The sequence below is a fragment of the Puma concolor genome, chromosome C1 (genome assembly GCF_028749965.1).
Source record: "Puma concolor isolate L17-30 chromosome C1, mPumCon1.1.hap2, whole genome shotgun sequence".
Taxonomy (NCBI): domain Eukaryota; kingdom Metazoa; phylum Chordata; class Mammalia; order Carnivora; family Felidae; genus Puma; species Puma concolor.
In genome coordinates, this window is record NC_141674.1 from 140489262 (window position 1) to 140505625 (window position 16364).

The 16364-nt window shown below is 37.1% G+C and overlaps 1 protein-coding gene across 3 annotated transcripts in view; it reads left to right on the top strand.

The window, feature by feature from the left end:
• The window catches only part of EPC2 (enhancer of polycomb 2), a 119216-nt gene that overhangs the window by 68865 nt on the left and 33987 nt on the right, over positions 1 to 16364 (top strand). For all 3 annotated transcript variants that reach the window (XM_086718544.1, XM_025935181.2, XM_086718545.1), the window contains exon 3: positions 11031 to 11176. In XM_086718544.1, coding sequence (XP_086574670.1) covers positions 11031 to 11176 — 146 coding nt within the window. The remainder of the gene's footprint in view (positions 1 to 11030; positions 11177 to 16364) is intronic.

Consider the following 16364-nt stretch of genomic DNA (forward strand, 5'->3'; position numbering starts at 1 on the left):
TCTCTCTCTCTCTCTCTCTCTCTCTCTCTCTCTCTCTCAAAATAAATAAATAAACTTTAAAAAGATGAATAAGTAGAAAAAGTCATGCATTGAACTGCCTTGAACTCATCACTCAACATTGTAATATTGTTCTTCTACGACCATTTTTCCCCTACCCCATGATTTTATATAGCCAATCCAATGTCATTTCATCTGGGAATTTAAAAATATAAACATAATACCATTCTCACACCACTCCTTACAAGAAAAACAGCATTTTCTTAATATAATTGGAAATTGAGCATTTATCTTGCCTTTTTCTAATGAACTGTATCTCAGGCTCCCTAAGTGGTTGAAGCAGGGATGTTTCTCTGTATAGAAGTATTCCAGCTAAAGCAAAACAAGAAGGAAGGATAGAGTGTCACTGTTTTGCAACCCCTGAGGAGTTAATGGATCAAGGCAGTGATCATTAATGGTTGCCACTGTCACAGAAGGAAAGATGTTACAATTAGACTGATGTAGTATAATGGTGATATAATACACTAAATGCTTTATTAATACATTATTCACTTAAAGACATGTGAATTATATGGTATATAGATGATATCCTGACAAAGGTGTTGAAAGAAAAAGAAGTAAACACAGGACTCACTGGCCCAGATCTCTAATCACTATTCCCTTTTCAAATGGGCACAAGTCTTTTGTGAATTGATCTGAGTTCACAAATAAATTAACAGATTATATAAATGGAGGGAAACAGAATGTCTAGATTTATTTTCAAAAGGCAGAACACACTCACTTGTGAGAACTTTTCTGATGATGCCATTTCAGTGTGATTGGCCAGACTGAAAACTGTATCTCTTCATCCTCTCCCTGTGAATCTAGATCAGAGTTTCTTACCTTCTTGCTAACCTGACTCGTTGCATCCTGATTTCCTGGGTCCCCCCCCCCCCCCCGCCCCCGCACCTCCTGTTGTAATTGTAATTTCCATCACCCTGAAAAGAAAGCTCATGCCCATTGAGAGTCACTTCCTTTTCCCACCCCCAGCCTTATGCAAACACTAATCTTTTCCTCTATATGTCTTTTTTGAACATTTCACATAAATAAAATTATACAATATGGAAAAAAAAAAAGAAAAGCAAAAATAGACTATAGTTGGGTTGCAGAGGCACCAAAATGAGCATCTCCCTCCACAGTCAGAGTCATTTAGGAAAAACGGTCTTTGGCACAGGCCCCATGCTCATAAATATTTTGGGATAAAGCAGTTCCCAGGCCCTGGCATGGGCTTCCACAGCAGAACAGCTTGTCCATAGTACTTGCAGGTACAAGGAGAGGCCCGAGTCAGACCCGTGGCCAGTCTTTGCTTGCCACCAGAGGCTCAAACAATGAAGAAAATCACATTCCGGGTCTCCTCCCCACTGTGTTGCCTCTGGAATGCCACCTCCTTCCCCCCATCCTGGAAGGAGTCACTTTACACTGAAGTCCAGGGACGGATGGGGCACCATTCACCACCCTTAACCCCTCATGATGCCTCCAGCCTATATGGACTCCACTGCATGTACCACCCTATCCATGTGCTGGTAGCTGGGGCTGGGGTTTGGGGGTGGGGTCTCATTCTCTAGATCCTAAAAACAAAAGGAGAGAACCAAAAATTCTGAACTTCCTGATGGAGGTTCGTTTCTTAGTACCTTCTAAAAGTGACTGTGAGGATGTTTATTGTTATTAGAGTCATTATGGATCATGAACTTACATATATTTTTATTATGATTTAATTCATTGCATTATTATCCTTATATTCATATTCATCCATTTCTGGCCTGTAGGAAAAAACATTCAGGTTAGCTTTTAAATCCTTTTGACATGGCTGTACTGTACTGTACCCAAAAGCAAGAAAACTAAGATATTATAGGCTCACCTTTTGTATTTCCTGGCTCAGAGCTGAAAGCATCCATTTCTCCAGGGAGTTTATGTTCCTTTTAGTGGCATATTCTGGTTGGAGACTACAATCTGGGCACTAGGGATGTTCACTGCTACTGGGTTGGCCAGCTTCTCTAAGACTTTTTAGTGGACCTCACAGGGAAATACGTACTTTTACAATTTGAAAGGTAAAATACATATGAGTTTTTTACTAATATTTCTTACTTAAATCAAGACTACAGGGTTTTAATTTTACAAACTTAAAACCTTCACATCTATCAGTTCTCAAGGGTGGCCACATAATTACCTTGTTTTATCCCACCTTACACCACAATAGTCTCAGAATAATAATGCCAACACGTTGTACCAATAATATAATTATCAAAAACAGTTTGAAGTTTTTTTGGTTTGTTGGTTGGTTCGTTTTTGCTTTTGGTCTTAAGAGTATTTCCCACTAGAAATTTCATTTTACTATATTTTAAAGATACTTGTAATAGAACCCAAATGACAGTTGGCTTTGTTTGTTCCATTTAATTTTGTTCTTAAGGATTTTGTTCCAAGATTTTATTTTGTTTCATATTATGTAAAATTGGTTCTAAAAGTCATATCTATAAAAGAAGCCATATTCAAAGAAGTCTAGTTGCTATCCATTTTCTGCCTCTCCTGCCCCAATTTCATTTTTTCCTTTCATAGTCAATGCTTTCTTAAAATTCTATGGTTTGAGATATTAATCTTTTATTCAGTGACTGGTAAGCAGACCCATGGAAGGAAAAAAGGCTAAGAAACAAACATACCCACCTAGAGATATGTGGAAATTTGATGTGTGATCAGAGAGACATTCCAAGTCAGTGGGGAAAGGATGAAAAATTTTTATTATTTTTAAGGGAGAGAGTGTGAGCAGGGGAGGGGCAGAAGAGAAGGGGGACAGTGATCCAAAGTGGGCTCTGCACTGACAGCAGCGAGCCCAGTGTGGGACTTGAACTCAAGAAGCAAACCATGAGATCATGACCTGAAGTTGGACATTCAACTGACTGAGCCACCCAGGCACCCCAAGAATGAAAATATTTGATAAGTAGTGCTGGGACAATGGTTATCCATATGGAAGAACAACCAAATAAAGACTAAATATGAAACACAAAATATTAACATTTTAAAAAAAAGGATAACCTTATGACTTAAAGAATTCTTAAGGCAAAGAGAGAAACCATAAGGGAAAGGTTAATAAATTGTACTCTATTAAAACTTAAAATTTCTGTACAAGCAAAGAATCGTAAGAACAACCCACAGACTAGGGGCACATATAAATGCACTCCTTTCAGGCAAGTTGTGGTAAAGGGAAAGTAGCATGTACTTCTGAATCCAACATACTTGGGTTCAAATTCTGTGTGACAAGGTGCAAACTAACTGAAACACCTCTAAAATCTCAATTTTATTTTGCAGTGAAGATACAATACCATCCTCTCCCGGGTTTTGTGAACATTAGAGAAAACGTATGTGAAGCATTCATTTGAGGATAATAGGAATTGCATCAGGGATAACCATTGTTATAAGTAATTGTAATTCACAGTACTTACAAGCAACAACTGAATTAGGGTTTTATTAAGCTACTGAATACTAACTGGAAATGTTTAGGACTACAAACAAATCAAAGGAAAAATAAAGTTCTGCTTGAAACCTAAAACCTCAAAATAAGTTGTACTAACCCTTGGGGAAACATTTTTTACAAAGGATTAAGTGTATTAAATAGATATTTTTTATTATAAGGTTAGCAATTACGATTCAGATTAACTAAAGCAAAAAGGGAATTAGTGTAAGGATTCTTAAAGAAATTTTTATTGTTTGTTTATTTTGAGAGAGAGAACGAGATTGCGAGTTGAGGAGGGACAGAGAGGGAGGAGAGAGAGAATCCCAAGCAGGCTCTGCACTGTCAGAGCTGAACCCTATGCAGGGCTCAAACTCAAAAGCCGTGAGATCATGACCTGAGCTGAAATCAAGAGTCGGACACTTAACCTACTGAGCCACCCAAGTGCCTTTTATAAGGATTCTTAATGCTTATAAACTAGAACTGGAATTCTTTTGCTTTTTTCCTTCTCATTTCTGTTACCTCACAGCTTTGGTCTTCCATGGCCCATATTATAAATGGTACCTTTTCACTTGTTCTCATCATTAACACGCATATTGCCTCTGGGGGGGGGGGTGGTTGGTTTGGGTTTTTAGGTCTTTTAAATCACATGTTTTTATCAGGTTAATACGCTTATCAATAGGCTTAGTTGAGATTTTCTTCCCCTAATAAGGGCAGTCTTTATCCCATTCTGAGAGATAGCTGCTTTTTAAAAATGTATGTCCACCTCTTTTTTTATTATTTTTATTATTTTTAACATTTTATTTTTTTTGAGAGACAGAAAGACCGAGCTTGAGGAGGGGAGGGGCAGAGAGAGAGGGAGACACAGAATCCAAAGCAGGCTCCAGGCTCTGAGCTGTCAGCACAGAGACCAGGGCTCGAACCCATGAATGCAAGATCATGACTTGAGCTGAAGTTAGGTGTTCAACTGACTGAGCCACCCAGGCACCCTGAGATAGCTACTTTTTAGAAAAATATATTCTCTCCTCTATTTAAAATGTTCTTCTTGGGGCGCCTGGGTGACTCAGTCGGTTGAGCGTCCGACTTCAGCTCAGGTCACGATCTCACAGTCCGTGGGTTCGAGCCCCGCATCAGGCTCTGGGCTGATGGCTCAGAGCCTGGAGCACACTTCCGATTCTGTGTCTCCCTCTCTCTCTGCCCCTCCCCCGTTCATGCTCTGTCTCTCTCTGTCTCAAAAATAAATAAACGTTAAAATGTTCTTCTTTTTACTTATCTACTCGACACACTTTCCCTGCCCCCCCTTTTTTTTTTTTGGCTATAATTACATTATTAAATCAGTATTCAGTGTATACAGTATTATTGTGCAAATATTAGCAACTGAAACAAGTACTTAATGATTACATTTCCTTTCTTGCTTAGGTTTTTATGTTCAAAGGAGACAACTTTCTTATGTTTCTGTTTCTTTTTCTATGTGCCTTTCATTAATTCAATGCAAGTTCTCCCATAGAAGTATAACTCTTTTAATATGTTCAAATAGTCAAATAATCTGTTAATTTTATTTCTTTCATGGACATTTTTTCCTGGAACCATTAATTTTGCTGCTTTATTCTAGACTGGTTGCTCTTAGGCTTACTACATGATTGTCATCTGTCATCATCATCTTCAGAATTTCTTCGCTTCTCTCATGTGTTTGCTTCCCTCTTTCCTGGATTCCAGACTTCTCTTATGTTTAGATATACTCCATTCTTATGGAGCACACTTTCCAGTGGCTTTCTGAGAAGGGATGTTTGGAAGGTGCATTTTTTGGGGTTCTTGCATGTCTGATAATATTTTTATTGTAGCCTCGTGCTTGATTGATAGTTTGGCTGGATAGAGGGTTTTAGGTTGTTTTGACTCTTGAACACTTAGGAATTTTGAACACTGTTGTCTTTAACATCTAGCATTGTTGAGAATGCTGATGTTATTTATTTTTGCTATTATACTTTAAAATTTTAATTTTCTGTTCTCTAACTGTTCCTTTTATATAGTATCCTGTTTCTGTTCTACTTTCATGGATGCAGTAATATCTCTGTAAGGGTTATTTTTTTCTTTCTCTTCATTCTCATTTTTGCTCTGAGTTTCTTTTTTTCATTATATTTGTTTTGCTGTCTTTTCTCAAATATCTGGATTACTTGACTGTTCCAGTTATATTGGAATAAGATCATTTATGTGGTGGCTAACTTTTTTTTTTTTTTTTGGCTTTTTGTTTTTCTTTTATTTTTTTTTAATTTTAAATATTTATTTACTTTTGAGAGAGAGACAGAATGTGAGTGGGTTAGGGGCAGAGAGAGAGGGAAACACAGATCTGAAGCAGGATCCAGGCTCCGAGCTGTCAGCACAGAGCCCGACACGGGGCTAGAACTCACAAGCCATGAGATCATGACCTGAGCTGAAGTCGGCCAATGAAGCCACCCAGGTGCTCCTGTTTTGTTTTTCTTTTAAAGCGAGAGAGTGTGTGACCAGGGAAGAGGGGCAGGGTCGGGGGAGAGAATCCCAAGCAGGCTCCACACTCAGCAGAGTCCAGCATGAGCCTCGATCCCATGACCCTGGGATCATGACCTGAGCCAAAATCAAGAGTGGGACACTCAATCAACTAAGCCACCCAGGCGCCCCTGTTTTTGTTTTTATAGCTGAGTTGGGAGGTGGGTATGGCAAGGTGAGATGGCAGTGGATGGCAGTGCTGGCAGATTTCATGATTCAACACATAGCCTGTTGCTTACCCTTTCTCATTTGGTATGGAGCCTTTTACTTTCCCTCGGTATATGCCTGGTGCTCCAGAGCCCACAGGCTCTCTGGATCGGCCTTTGCAGATTAATCTGCCAGGCTTCTACCATTTGGGAGAAAAACTAGTTGGTTAGCTACACTGGACAAGAGAAGGATCTAATTCTCCATATAAAGATTTTTAACTAATTTTCCTATTTTCAGAAGTGTTTTACCCCTTCTTTCAGAGAGTAAACCATTGATCTCAACTCTTAATAAGTCTTTAGATAGATAGGGGCAGTTTTCCTGCTTCAAGTTGTTTTCTCTCCACCTGCCTCCCCCACTGCCCTGCCCTGACTGTTTTATATTTCAGTGTTCTCTTGTCTGCTAAGCTGTAGCTTTTGTAAGTCTGAAAATTTGATTGATAATTCTTACCTCCTTGTTCTCATCACCTCTGAAGATAAATGCCATTTGAAGAAAAAAAACATTGTTCTGCTTTTATTTTGGAATTTTTGGACACATATTTGTGTTCGTTCTGCCTTATTTAACCAGAAGCAGTCTTTGTGTTCACATTTCTGTTACAAAAGCTTTAAACCCTGTTCTATTTCATAGGTCACTGGTTACCAATGGGTTAGGTGTTTAGGGTCAGTTACTCTAACCCTGTGGAATGGAATGTCACATGGTATCAAACATGGCATAGGAGGGTTCACAAACAGATATCGTGATTAGTATCTATAAAGAACAAGGATAGGTTTATGTGAAGAGTTCTAAATTCACAGAATTGAGATAGGGAAATTATCCATGTTTGTTTTACTATGTTTTTACAAGGCTGGGAATTTAAAGCGCTCTCATTTAACTTATATTCAGTGTGTTAGAGAGTACTTACACCACATGTGCTATTGCATCGTAGTTATGCAAATAACCAGAGAGAATAGGGTGAGTGGAATAAACTGAACAGAGAATATGTATGATCTTAGAGGCCATATGATGGAGACTGGAGTATAGAAGATAGAATGTTCTGAAGTCAAAAAAAACATTGCCACTTATAAATTGTTGAGTGTAGCCTGCAAATTTTGCTTAGGAGGACAAAAAGCAACATTCTTTTTTCTTTTCTACTTTGGAACCAATTGAGAAACAGACACGGATACTAATAAAAATGGTGTTGGAAGACAAGACATAGATACATGACCTCAGTGGACTTTCTCATATTTAACCCCTGAATTAGACAAGCTTACCCACCATTGTTTGGGCACTGGTTGGAGACAAAGCAGGCCTCCGCATACAAGGACAGAATTGGCCCCTATGTAGTAGAGGGCTGACTAGAATGCCCCTCTTCAAGAGAAGGAAGAAGCACAGGAGATTATGCACTCAAAGATATTGAACTGATTAGGTCCTCCTTGCAAATTCATCTGCCTAAGTCACGCCTTCCTTGGCTGAGGAGAAAGTGCAGGGGTAGAGAGAAGCTGAAAGTATTTTTCCTGTACTTTTCCCTCCTGAAGATTTGAGTGGAAATGTGGGGAGCACATATTTCCCCTTAACACAAAATATATAATAGGCATAATATTATGTAGTAGTAATATTCATATTCATAATAATATCATGAAGTAATGGGCAGTAGCTAGCCCATCATTATGTGCCGCATTGAATCGCATGCCACTCGTTTCATACCGTGGTCGTTAAAGTCTTTTAATCTGAAAACTTCTTGCCATTTATTTATTAGCTCTGAGAAATTTTCTTGTATTATTACTTCTGGATTCTTCATATTTTCATTGCACTATATAATTATGCCTGTCAGATACTTGCATGTGAATATATCCAAGTAAAAGGTAATCTAAGGGACTTTGAAAGGTACCTTTAACCAGAAGCAATTTTTGAGAGAGAGAGAGAGAGAGAGAGAGAGAGAGAGAGAATGAGAATGAATCCCAAGCAAGCTCTGTGCTGACAGTGCAGCAGAGCCCAATGTGGGGCTCGATCCCATGCACTGTGAGATCATGACCTGAGCTGAAATCAAGATGCTTAATGGACTAAGCCACCCAGGCGCACCTCTCCTTACCCTTTTAAAAACGTATCTTGGGGTGCCTGGGTGGCGCAGTCGGTTAAGCGTCCGACTTCAGCCAGGTCACGATCTCGCGGTCCGTGAGTTCGAGCCCCGCGTCAGGCTCTGGGCTGATGGCTCGGAGCCTGGAGCCTGTTTCCGATTCTGTGTCTCCCTCTCTCTCTGCCCCTCCCCCGTTCATGCTCTGTCTCTCTCTGTCCTAAAAATAAATTAAAAACGTTGAAAAAAAAATTAAAAAAAAAAAAAAAACGTATCTTTGGGGCACCTGGGTGGCTCATCAGTTGGGCATCTGACTTTGGTTCAGGTCATGATCTCATGGTTGGTGAGTTCGAGCCCCATGTTGTGCTCTGTGCTGAAAGCTCTGCTTCGGATGCATTCTCCCTCTCTCTCTCTCTCTCTCTCTCCCCCCCCTTCTCTCTCTCTCCCCCCCCTTCTCTCTCTCTCTCTCTCTCTCTGTCCCTCCCCTGCTCCCGCTCTCTCTCTCTCAAAAATAAATATGTAACAATTTAAAAAATAAATAAAAACGTATCTTTGTGCACTATATAAAAATAATCTGTGCACTTAAAAGAGTATATATGTATACATATATATTCTATTTATATTTTTTAAAAATAAGTGCACATATACACTATTTTGTACCTTAGCTTTTCTCACTTTTTGTTAAGATAGGTGTCTTTCCCTATCAGTATACATACATCATTATCATTCATTTTTAGGGCTTCAGTCTATTCCATGTATGTACAAACCATTATATACAGTATTTCTGTATTCCCACATACATTGCTTGTTTTTATATTTTTTACTTCTTACAGTGTCACATCTAATATTCTTGTATATGTATATTTGTCTGTTTGTATATTTATGCGATAAATTCCTAGAAATAGAATTGCCAAGTCCAGGAGTAGGTGTCTTTAATTGAACTGAATACCAGTTTTAATTTCCTCTTCATGGTGTTTGAGATTTCCTTCCTCCATTCATTCCAAAATAGCGTACCATCAAGTTTTAGATCTTTGTCTGATGAGTGAAATATATCTTGTTGCTGTGTTTGCATTTATTTAATTCGTTTTATGGCTTCTGAGCTTGTACCTACCCAAACATGTTTCCCCTTGCATTTTCCTCTAGCATTTTTTGCATTTCATTTTTTACTATAAAATTTTGTTAAATACATCATTTATTGGTATTAGGAATGAGGTAGAATTCTAACTTAAGTTTTAAAAGGTAACTAGTATGTATAATCCCTTTTTATTAATAATCTTCTTTATCCTCAGTGATTTGAAATACCATTCTTATGATACATACACTTTGCACTTTTTATTTCTAGATTCTTAATTTTCTTAGATAGCTTCTCATTATATTACCAAACTACCATGTTGATAAATATATAACATCTTTTTTTAATAATCGCTACTATTTTGGCATATATTTCATGATGTTCTATATTTGATTTTTTAAGTCTTAATTCCAGTATAGTTAACATATAGTGCTTTATTAGTTTAAGGTGTACAATATTGTGACTCACCAATTCCATATATTACTCAGTGCTCATCCAAATAAGCATACTGTTAATCCCCTTCACCTCTTACACCCATCTCCCACCACCTCCCCTCTGGTAACCATCTGTTTTTCTCTATAGTTAAGGGTCTGTTTTTGGTTTGTCTTTCTCTTTTCCCTTTTCCTTTGTTCATTTGGTTTTTTTTCCCTAAATTCTACATATGAGTGAAATCATATGGTATTTTTGTCTCTCTGACTGTCTTGTTGCAGTTAGCATTATACTGTCTAGCTCCATCCATGTTGTTGCAAATGACAAGATTTCAGTTCTTTTTATGGCTGAATAATATTGTTATATATATAGCACATCTTGTTTATCTCTTCATCTATCAATGGACACTTGGGCTGCTTCCATACTTGGCTGTTGTAAATAATGCTGCAATAAATGTAGGGGTATTTGAATTCGTGTTTTTGTACTGAGGGTAGATACCCAGTAGTGCAATTACTGGATCATAGGGCAGTTCTGTTTTTAACTTTTCGAGGAATCTCCGTACTGTTTGCCATAGTGGCTCCACCAGTTTGCATTCCCAGCAACAGTGCAAGAGAGTTCCTTTTTCTTCACATTCTTGCCAACACTTGTTGTTTCTTGGGTTTTTGATTTTAGCTACTCTGACAGATGTGTGGTGATCTCTCATGTGGTTTTGATTTGTATTTCCCTGATGATGACTGATGTTAAGCATCTTTTCATCTGTCAGTTGGACATTTGTAGGTCTCCTTTGGAGAAACATCAGTTCATGTCTTCTGCCCATTTTTTAATTGGATTATTTGGTTTTTTGGTGTTAAGTTGTGTAAGTTCTTTATATATTTTGGATACTAAGTCTTTATTGAATATGTCACTTGCAGATATCTTCAGTAGGTTGTTGTGATCCTCTATTTTTAAAATAGATTAATTTTAGTTACTGCTTTTACTGTTCTGTTAAACTTTAATTCACATCTATGAATTCAGATTTTATTTTTTCTTACACTGTGCTTCCAGTCTCCGAAACCAATTTTTTGTTTTTGTTTTTGTTTTTTTATTTGAGTATAGTTGACATACGATGTATGTTACATTAGTTTTGGGTGTACTCTGAAACCAATTTTTAGATGTCTGCTCATGAGCTTCTCTTTGGTCAATGCGTTGTGATTTAGTAGTATTCTGTGGTCAAATATAAACACACTGTAACTCCATAATTTCTCCTCAGTTTGAAGAATTTTTCTTTTCTTTTCTAGCCTTTAATCTAGACAACGAGCAACCAGATTATGATATGGATTCAGAAGATGAGACCTTATTAAATAGACTTAACAGAAAGATGGAAATTAAGCCTTTGCAATTTGAAATTATGATTGACAGACTTGAAAAAGCCAGTTCTAATCAGGTACTGTACCTTGTAAAAATGTCTCCTGTCTTAAAGTTAATCCAGTTAGTAGCTTTATTTTGCATTTTCTTTAGACCTGAGTATATTGCCTTTTAAATTTCCCTGACATCTTAGAATTTCTGTTTACAGTATTCCTTGAACTGAATAATTCAGCATAATTTCTTTGAATAGGAGTATGAATAGTACTATTCTGACTGTTTGGATATAAAAATAATACTAGCTGCAATAGTATTTAATACCTTCTCGATCCTTTTCATAGGACTAAATTTGCTTGGTTGGGTCTTTAAGGCAAATATCTTATACCAAATCTGGCTTAGTTAAGCTCAGATTTATTAAGGTACTCATTATCATTTTAGTTTTATGTATATATTACTTAAAATTTTAAGTGAAGAAAAAATTATTCGCAAAGAAGTAATTTTTTTAGTGGGTCATTCTAAATATGGTATAGAGAATTTAAAAGGGTATGGTCTTTTTGGAAAGCAATTAGGCAGCATATGTCAGGAACCGTAAAATGTGTGTACCTTTTGATTTAGTAATCCTACCTCTAGGAGTCATTCTCAAAAAAAATAACTGGTAAAAATGTCAGATTTTTGAACAAGGATGTTCAGAATAACTTACAAGTTGTCTGTAGGGTAAAATATCACATAGCCATTAAAAATAATTATTTTGGATATTAACAGAAATTGCTCATTATATAATGTTAGATTTCAAAAAAGGATACAGAATTGTTTAAATGCAAAACTCTGAGATTCATTTAAAGTGTTTACATTTATATGTGCACATTGAATAAAAGATCAAGAAAATCCAACAAAATACCACTATTGGTTCTATTTAAGTGGTAGGATTATTGGTGATTATTATGTTCTTTATTCTGTTTCTGTTTTCCAAATTTACTATAATGAACATGTATAGATTGTTGTAATTAGATTTTAAAAATAAATTGTTTTGGGGCGCCTGGGTGGCGCAGTCGGTTAAGCGTCCGACTTCAGCCAGGTCATGATCTCGCGGTCCGTGAGTTCGAGCCCCGCGTCGGGCTCTGGGCTGATGGCTCAGAGCCTGGAGCTTGTTTCCGATTCTGTGTCTCCCTCTCTCTCTGCCCCTCCCCCATTCATGCTCTGTCTCTCTCTGTCCCAAAAATAAATAAACGTTGAAAAAAAAATTAAAAAAAAAAAAATAAATGTTTTAAAAAATAATGGCTTGGTGTATCTGTGTGGTGTATTAATATATTAATTGTTATTAATGTAGTAAGAAGTTAGAGATAAAAGTAAACATTTTATAGTAGACTGTTAACACTTTTCAGTAGTTTACCCATTACAAATTCATTATTTTCCTTTACCTCCCAACTAAAGTCCTTTAAATCCTTAAGGCATTACTAGCTATTCAGAACATTTTTCAAAACTTTTCCATTGTGAAATGCCTGCTGCATATTTAGCCTTTCTTCCAGTCTTTTCCCCCCATTTGGATGGAAAGTAATATTTGATGTGCAATCAAAAAAAGTACATTGGAAACCGAATGTTGTAAAATTCAACTTAGTTGGTTTTTTGAAAGACTGTCTTTTTTTATTGGAAATTTGTTTTAATTATCAAATTGAATATTGAAAATATTCTTATTAGTGCTCACAGTTTTCCTAAGATTTTGATTACTGGCATCAGGTATAGGTTCATTTTTCTTCTTTATATGCAAACTTCTAGCAATCTTAGGTTCAGTCTTTATTTTGGTATATCTGCTATTTTTCATGATTGCTCAAAGATTACTCTTGGTGGCTGAAGTTATATCCTCAGAAGCCTTCAATGCTCTGTTCTGTAATTTGCTTTCTTTCATTTCAGTCAGTAATTACTTAGTGCTTAGGTGAACAAGGGAGGTGACAGAAGTTCTGCCCTTGGGGAGCTTCTCATCTAAGTGGGGCAGGATAAACAAAACACACGTGAACAATAATACACTTAACTGTCCACATACAATCAACACTATCCTTTTTTAGTTCTTTTTGTTCAGTGACAAGCTTCAAAGCCCTAAAATTGGGTAGGCTCAGAGCATAGTAGCACCTGCTTTTGGCAGTGTAGACAAAGGTAGAAGTTTGCCTTAGGGACAAGATAATGGTCCTGTTATTAGAACTAAGGATTAAAGATACCAAAGACTCTTCTCATTCCAGGTACCTGAACTATGGATTCACGGATTTCTTTATTTTTCCTTTTTGGCAGCTAACATAGTAGCAGATCTCAAGGCAAGGAATCAAGTTTGTGGTTAAAGCAATATTTATTAGGTTGACAGAGAAAAGACATAAAAGATAGACTGAGACAAAGCTTCTGTTCCCATCATTCTGTGGAGACTACTGCAGTGAAGTCATTATTGAAAATTCCTGTTGCCAAATGCCGTGATTAATTTCAGTCCTCATTCATTTATTTTAATTGAGCTCTTTTTATTTCTTGAAACACCTCAACTTTGCTCTTTGGAATATACTTCGTTCTCTTCTGATTTTTTACATTATTTTCTTTGACCATTCCTTCTAATCGTCTTCTACTGAGTCCTTTTCATTAATTTCTGCAAACATCAGGGTTTCTTGAAATTCTGTTCTTGATATTCTTACCTTATGTATTTTGGGATAATATCACCTTAGCAAGCATTTTTCTGAGGGTAATAATACATATATCTTTACCCTTGACTTCCTTCTCAAGCTCCAGGACTTTCTTTTTTCTCTTTTCATGTTGCCTGTTGGCTTCTCCACCTAGATAGTCCCCAGACCTCTCAAGTTTAACTTTTCTGACTTACTCTCTTAACTCCACATGATCCTGTACTATATTCCTCATCTCTCCAGTGACTCCCAAAACTCACAATGATGTGGGGTTTTTTTTAATCCCTTCGGTCCCTAAATTTCTAATTCTCACTCTTCTTTTTCCACCTGTATATTCCTTGAATATTTCATCTTTAATTATCTCTTCTCTCACTTCTTCAGTCTTTCTACCTTTGCCCAAAAATATGTCATGGGGTCCCTATTTCCAAGAGAAGCCTTTCATTCGACCTCATATTTCTCTATAAAATACTACCCTGTGTCTTTCCTCTTTTTTTTGTCACCAGTTAAATTTTTAAAAGATTAGCTGTATTGTTTAACTCTTACCCATACTACGATCCATTTCAGTTTACTGAAATTGCACCCAGGGCACCATTGACCTTCTCATTGTCATCCATCCATTTCAGCCTGTATCCTACTAAATGTCCCTAGAGTAGTGGGTGCTGTCGACCTCCACATTTCTTGAGTCTTGTCTTCTTTCTTCATCTTCTCTTCCGTTTTTCCTCTACATCGTGTTTGTTGCTGTTTCCCTCAATATCTGTCCTCAGAATTTATGCTTGTATCTTAAGCTATCAACACAGGCACTCCCAGATGGAGTATTTTATGATTCTTTCATATATCTTAATGCACTAATACTCAGTTCTAAAGTTCTTACATTGTTCACTTATTGTTTAAATTGTATCTGCCTTGCGTCCATTGCCATATTGTAAGTTTCTGTAGGTAGTGGTTTTATCAGTTTTTTTCCTGTCTTCCCTACAAGCTATATAACACAATGGTGGACTGATAGGAGTTGATTATTAACTACTTATTGTTTAATTGACTATGTTAAAAAAACATTAATTTTATGCATAATTTATTCATTTGTGTATTATAAATGTGTTTATTGAAATTGCTAAGCCATAAATCTGTATGTAAGCAAACTAAATGATCTTTGTCTTCATGGAGCTATAGTCTAGAAGAAAAGCCCACTAGTAGAATAATTTTTAATCTCCTCACTTCCGGGCCCCCAAAGTAAGGAAACCAAACAACTCCGAGCTGTCTTAAAAATAATAAATTTTACCACAGACCTTTTCATCAAGTAAATAGTGGTCTCCACTGCTTTCTGGTAGAAAGTGTTAAATGGCAGAAGTTTTTTCTTAAGATAGAAAAGTAGTAAGATTCTGATTTTGTGGATATTTAATAGTGTGTCATAATTTGAGACTGTGCAAATAGTTTTTGCCCACTCAAACTGATGCTGTCACTGTGATCATAATGATGCCAGTGACACTAATTGCCTTAGAATAGCTAAAGATACTTTTAACAGAATGGTTAAAATAAAAATTTACTGTATAGCAACATAAAAACATCAGTCAACTGAGAAAATACAGTTAACACTGGAAAGAAAGGTCAGGATCTTTAACTGTAAACAATGTATTGAATTCTTGTTACCTGAGATATAAAGAGGGTATGTATCAACCAGGCAGAAGGACATTCCTAGAAGGAACAAGAAGTACCAGAGAAGGAGACCTGAGGCAGTGTTTTAATCCCATGACACTTCCTGCAGGAGATAGGAAGCAGTGTTATTCTGGTAGTAATGTTGGATAAGAAACTCATTACCGCTCTGCAGCTTGATGGAAAGAAACCTATCCTCCTCCACACTCTAGAGTTAGAGTATAATTAGTGAAGGTTACAAAATTTTATCAGAAGCAGAATGACCACAAACAGCTGAAGGTGTGTAGCATATCACACCATTGGTCCCCAGAGCACATGAGAGCTGCTCGTAATGCTATGATGCTGTAAGCATGAGGTCGAGTTTTTGGTTTTTGGTTTTTGTGTTTTATTAAGGTGTGTTTTTTTGAATTATTCTTTTTTTTTTTTAAGTTTATTTATTTAGAGAGCGAGCAGGGGAGGGGCAGAGAGAGAGGGAGAGAATCCCAAGCAGGCTCCACGCTGTCAGTGCAGAGTCCGACGCAGGGCTTGATCTCATGAACTGTGAGACCATGACCTGAGCAGAGATTGAGAGTCAGACGCTTAACCGACAGAGCCACTCAGATGTCCTGAGGTAGAATTTTACTGGATCCAGAAAGTTTGATTCTTATTCTACCACTGGCCTTGTAGACTTTGGGCCGTTCCAGAGAACTTGAGCTAACAGAGTTGCCCATTTAGAGTGATGTTTGGAAATATTGCTGCTTTTGGTTTGGTCTCTTATTCCAGGCTGTGGCCCTCCACTTTAAAGACCAAGTTACTCAGACTCTCAGATGAGTTGAAGCTGACTCCACTGAGACATTGAATAAGCCAAAGTATGGCCACATATAATTTCATTACACTAAAAGTAATCATTACATGGACTAGAATGCTTGAGTTGACATTGTCAGTGTAGTCTCTTCCTGTGGCCAATCTTGGCAGCCAAATTATAATAAGAAA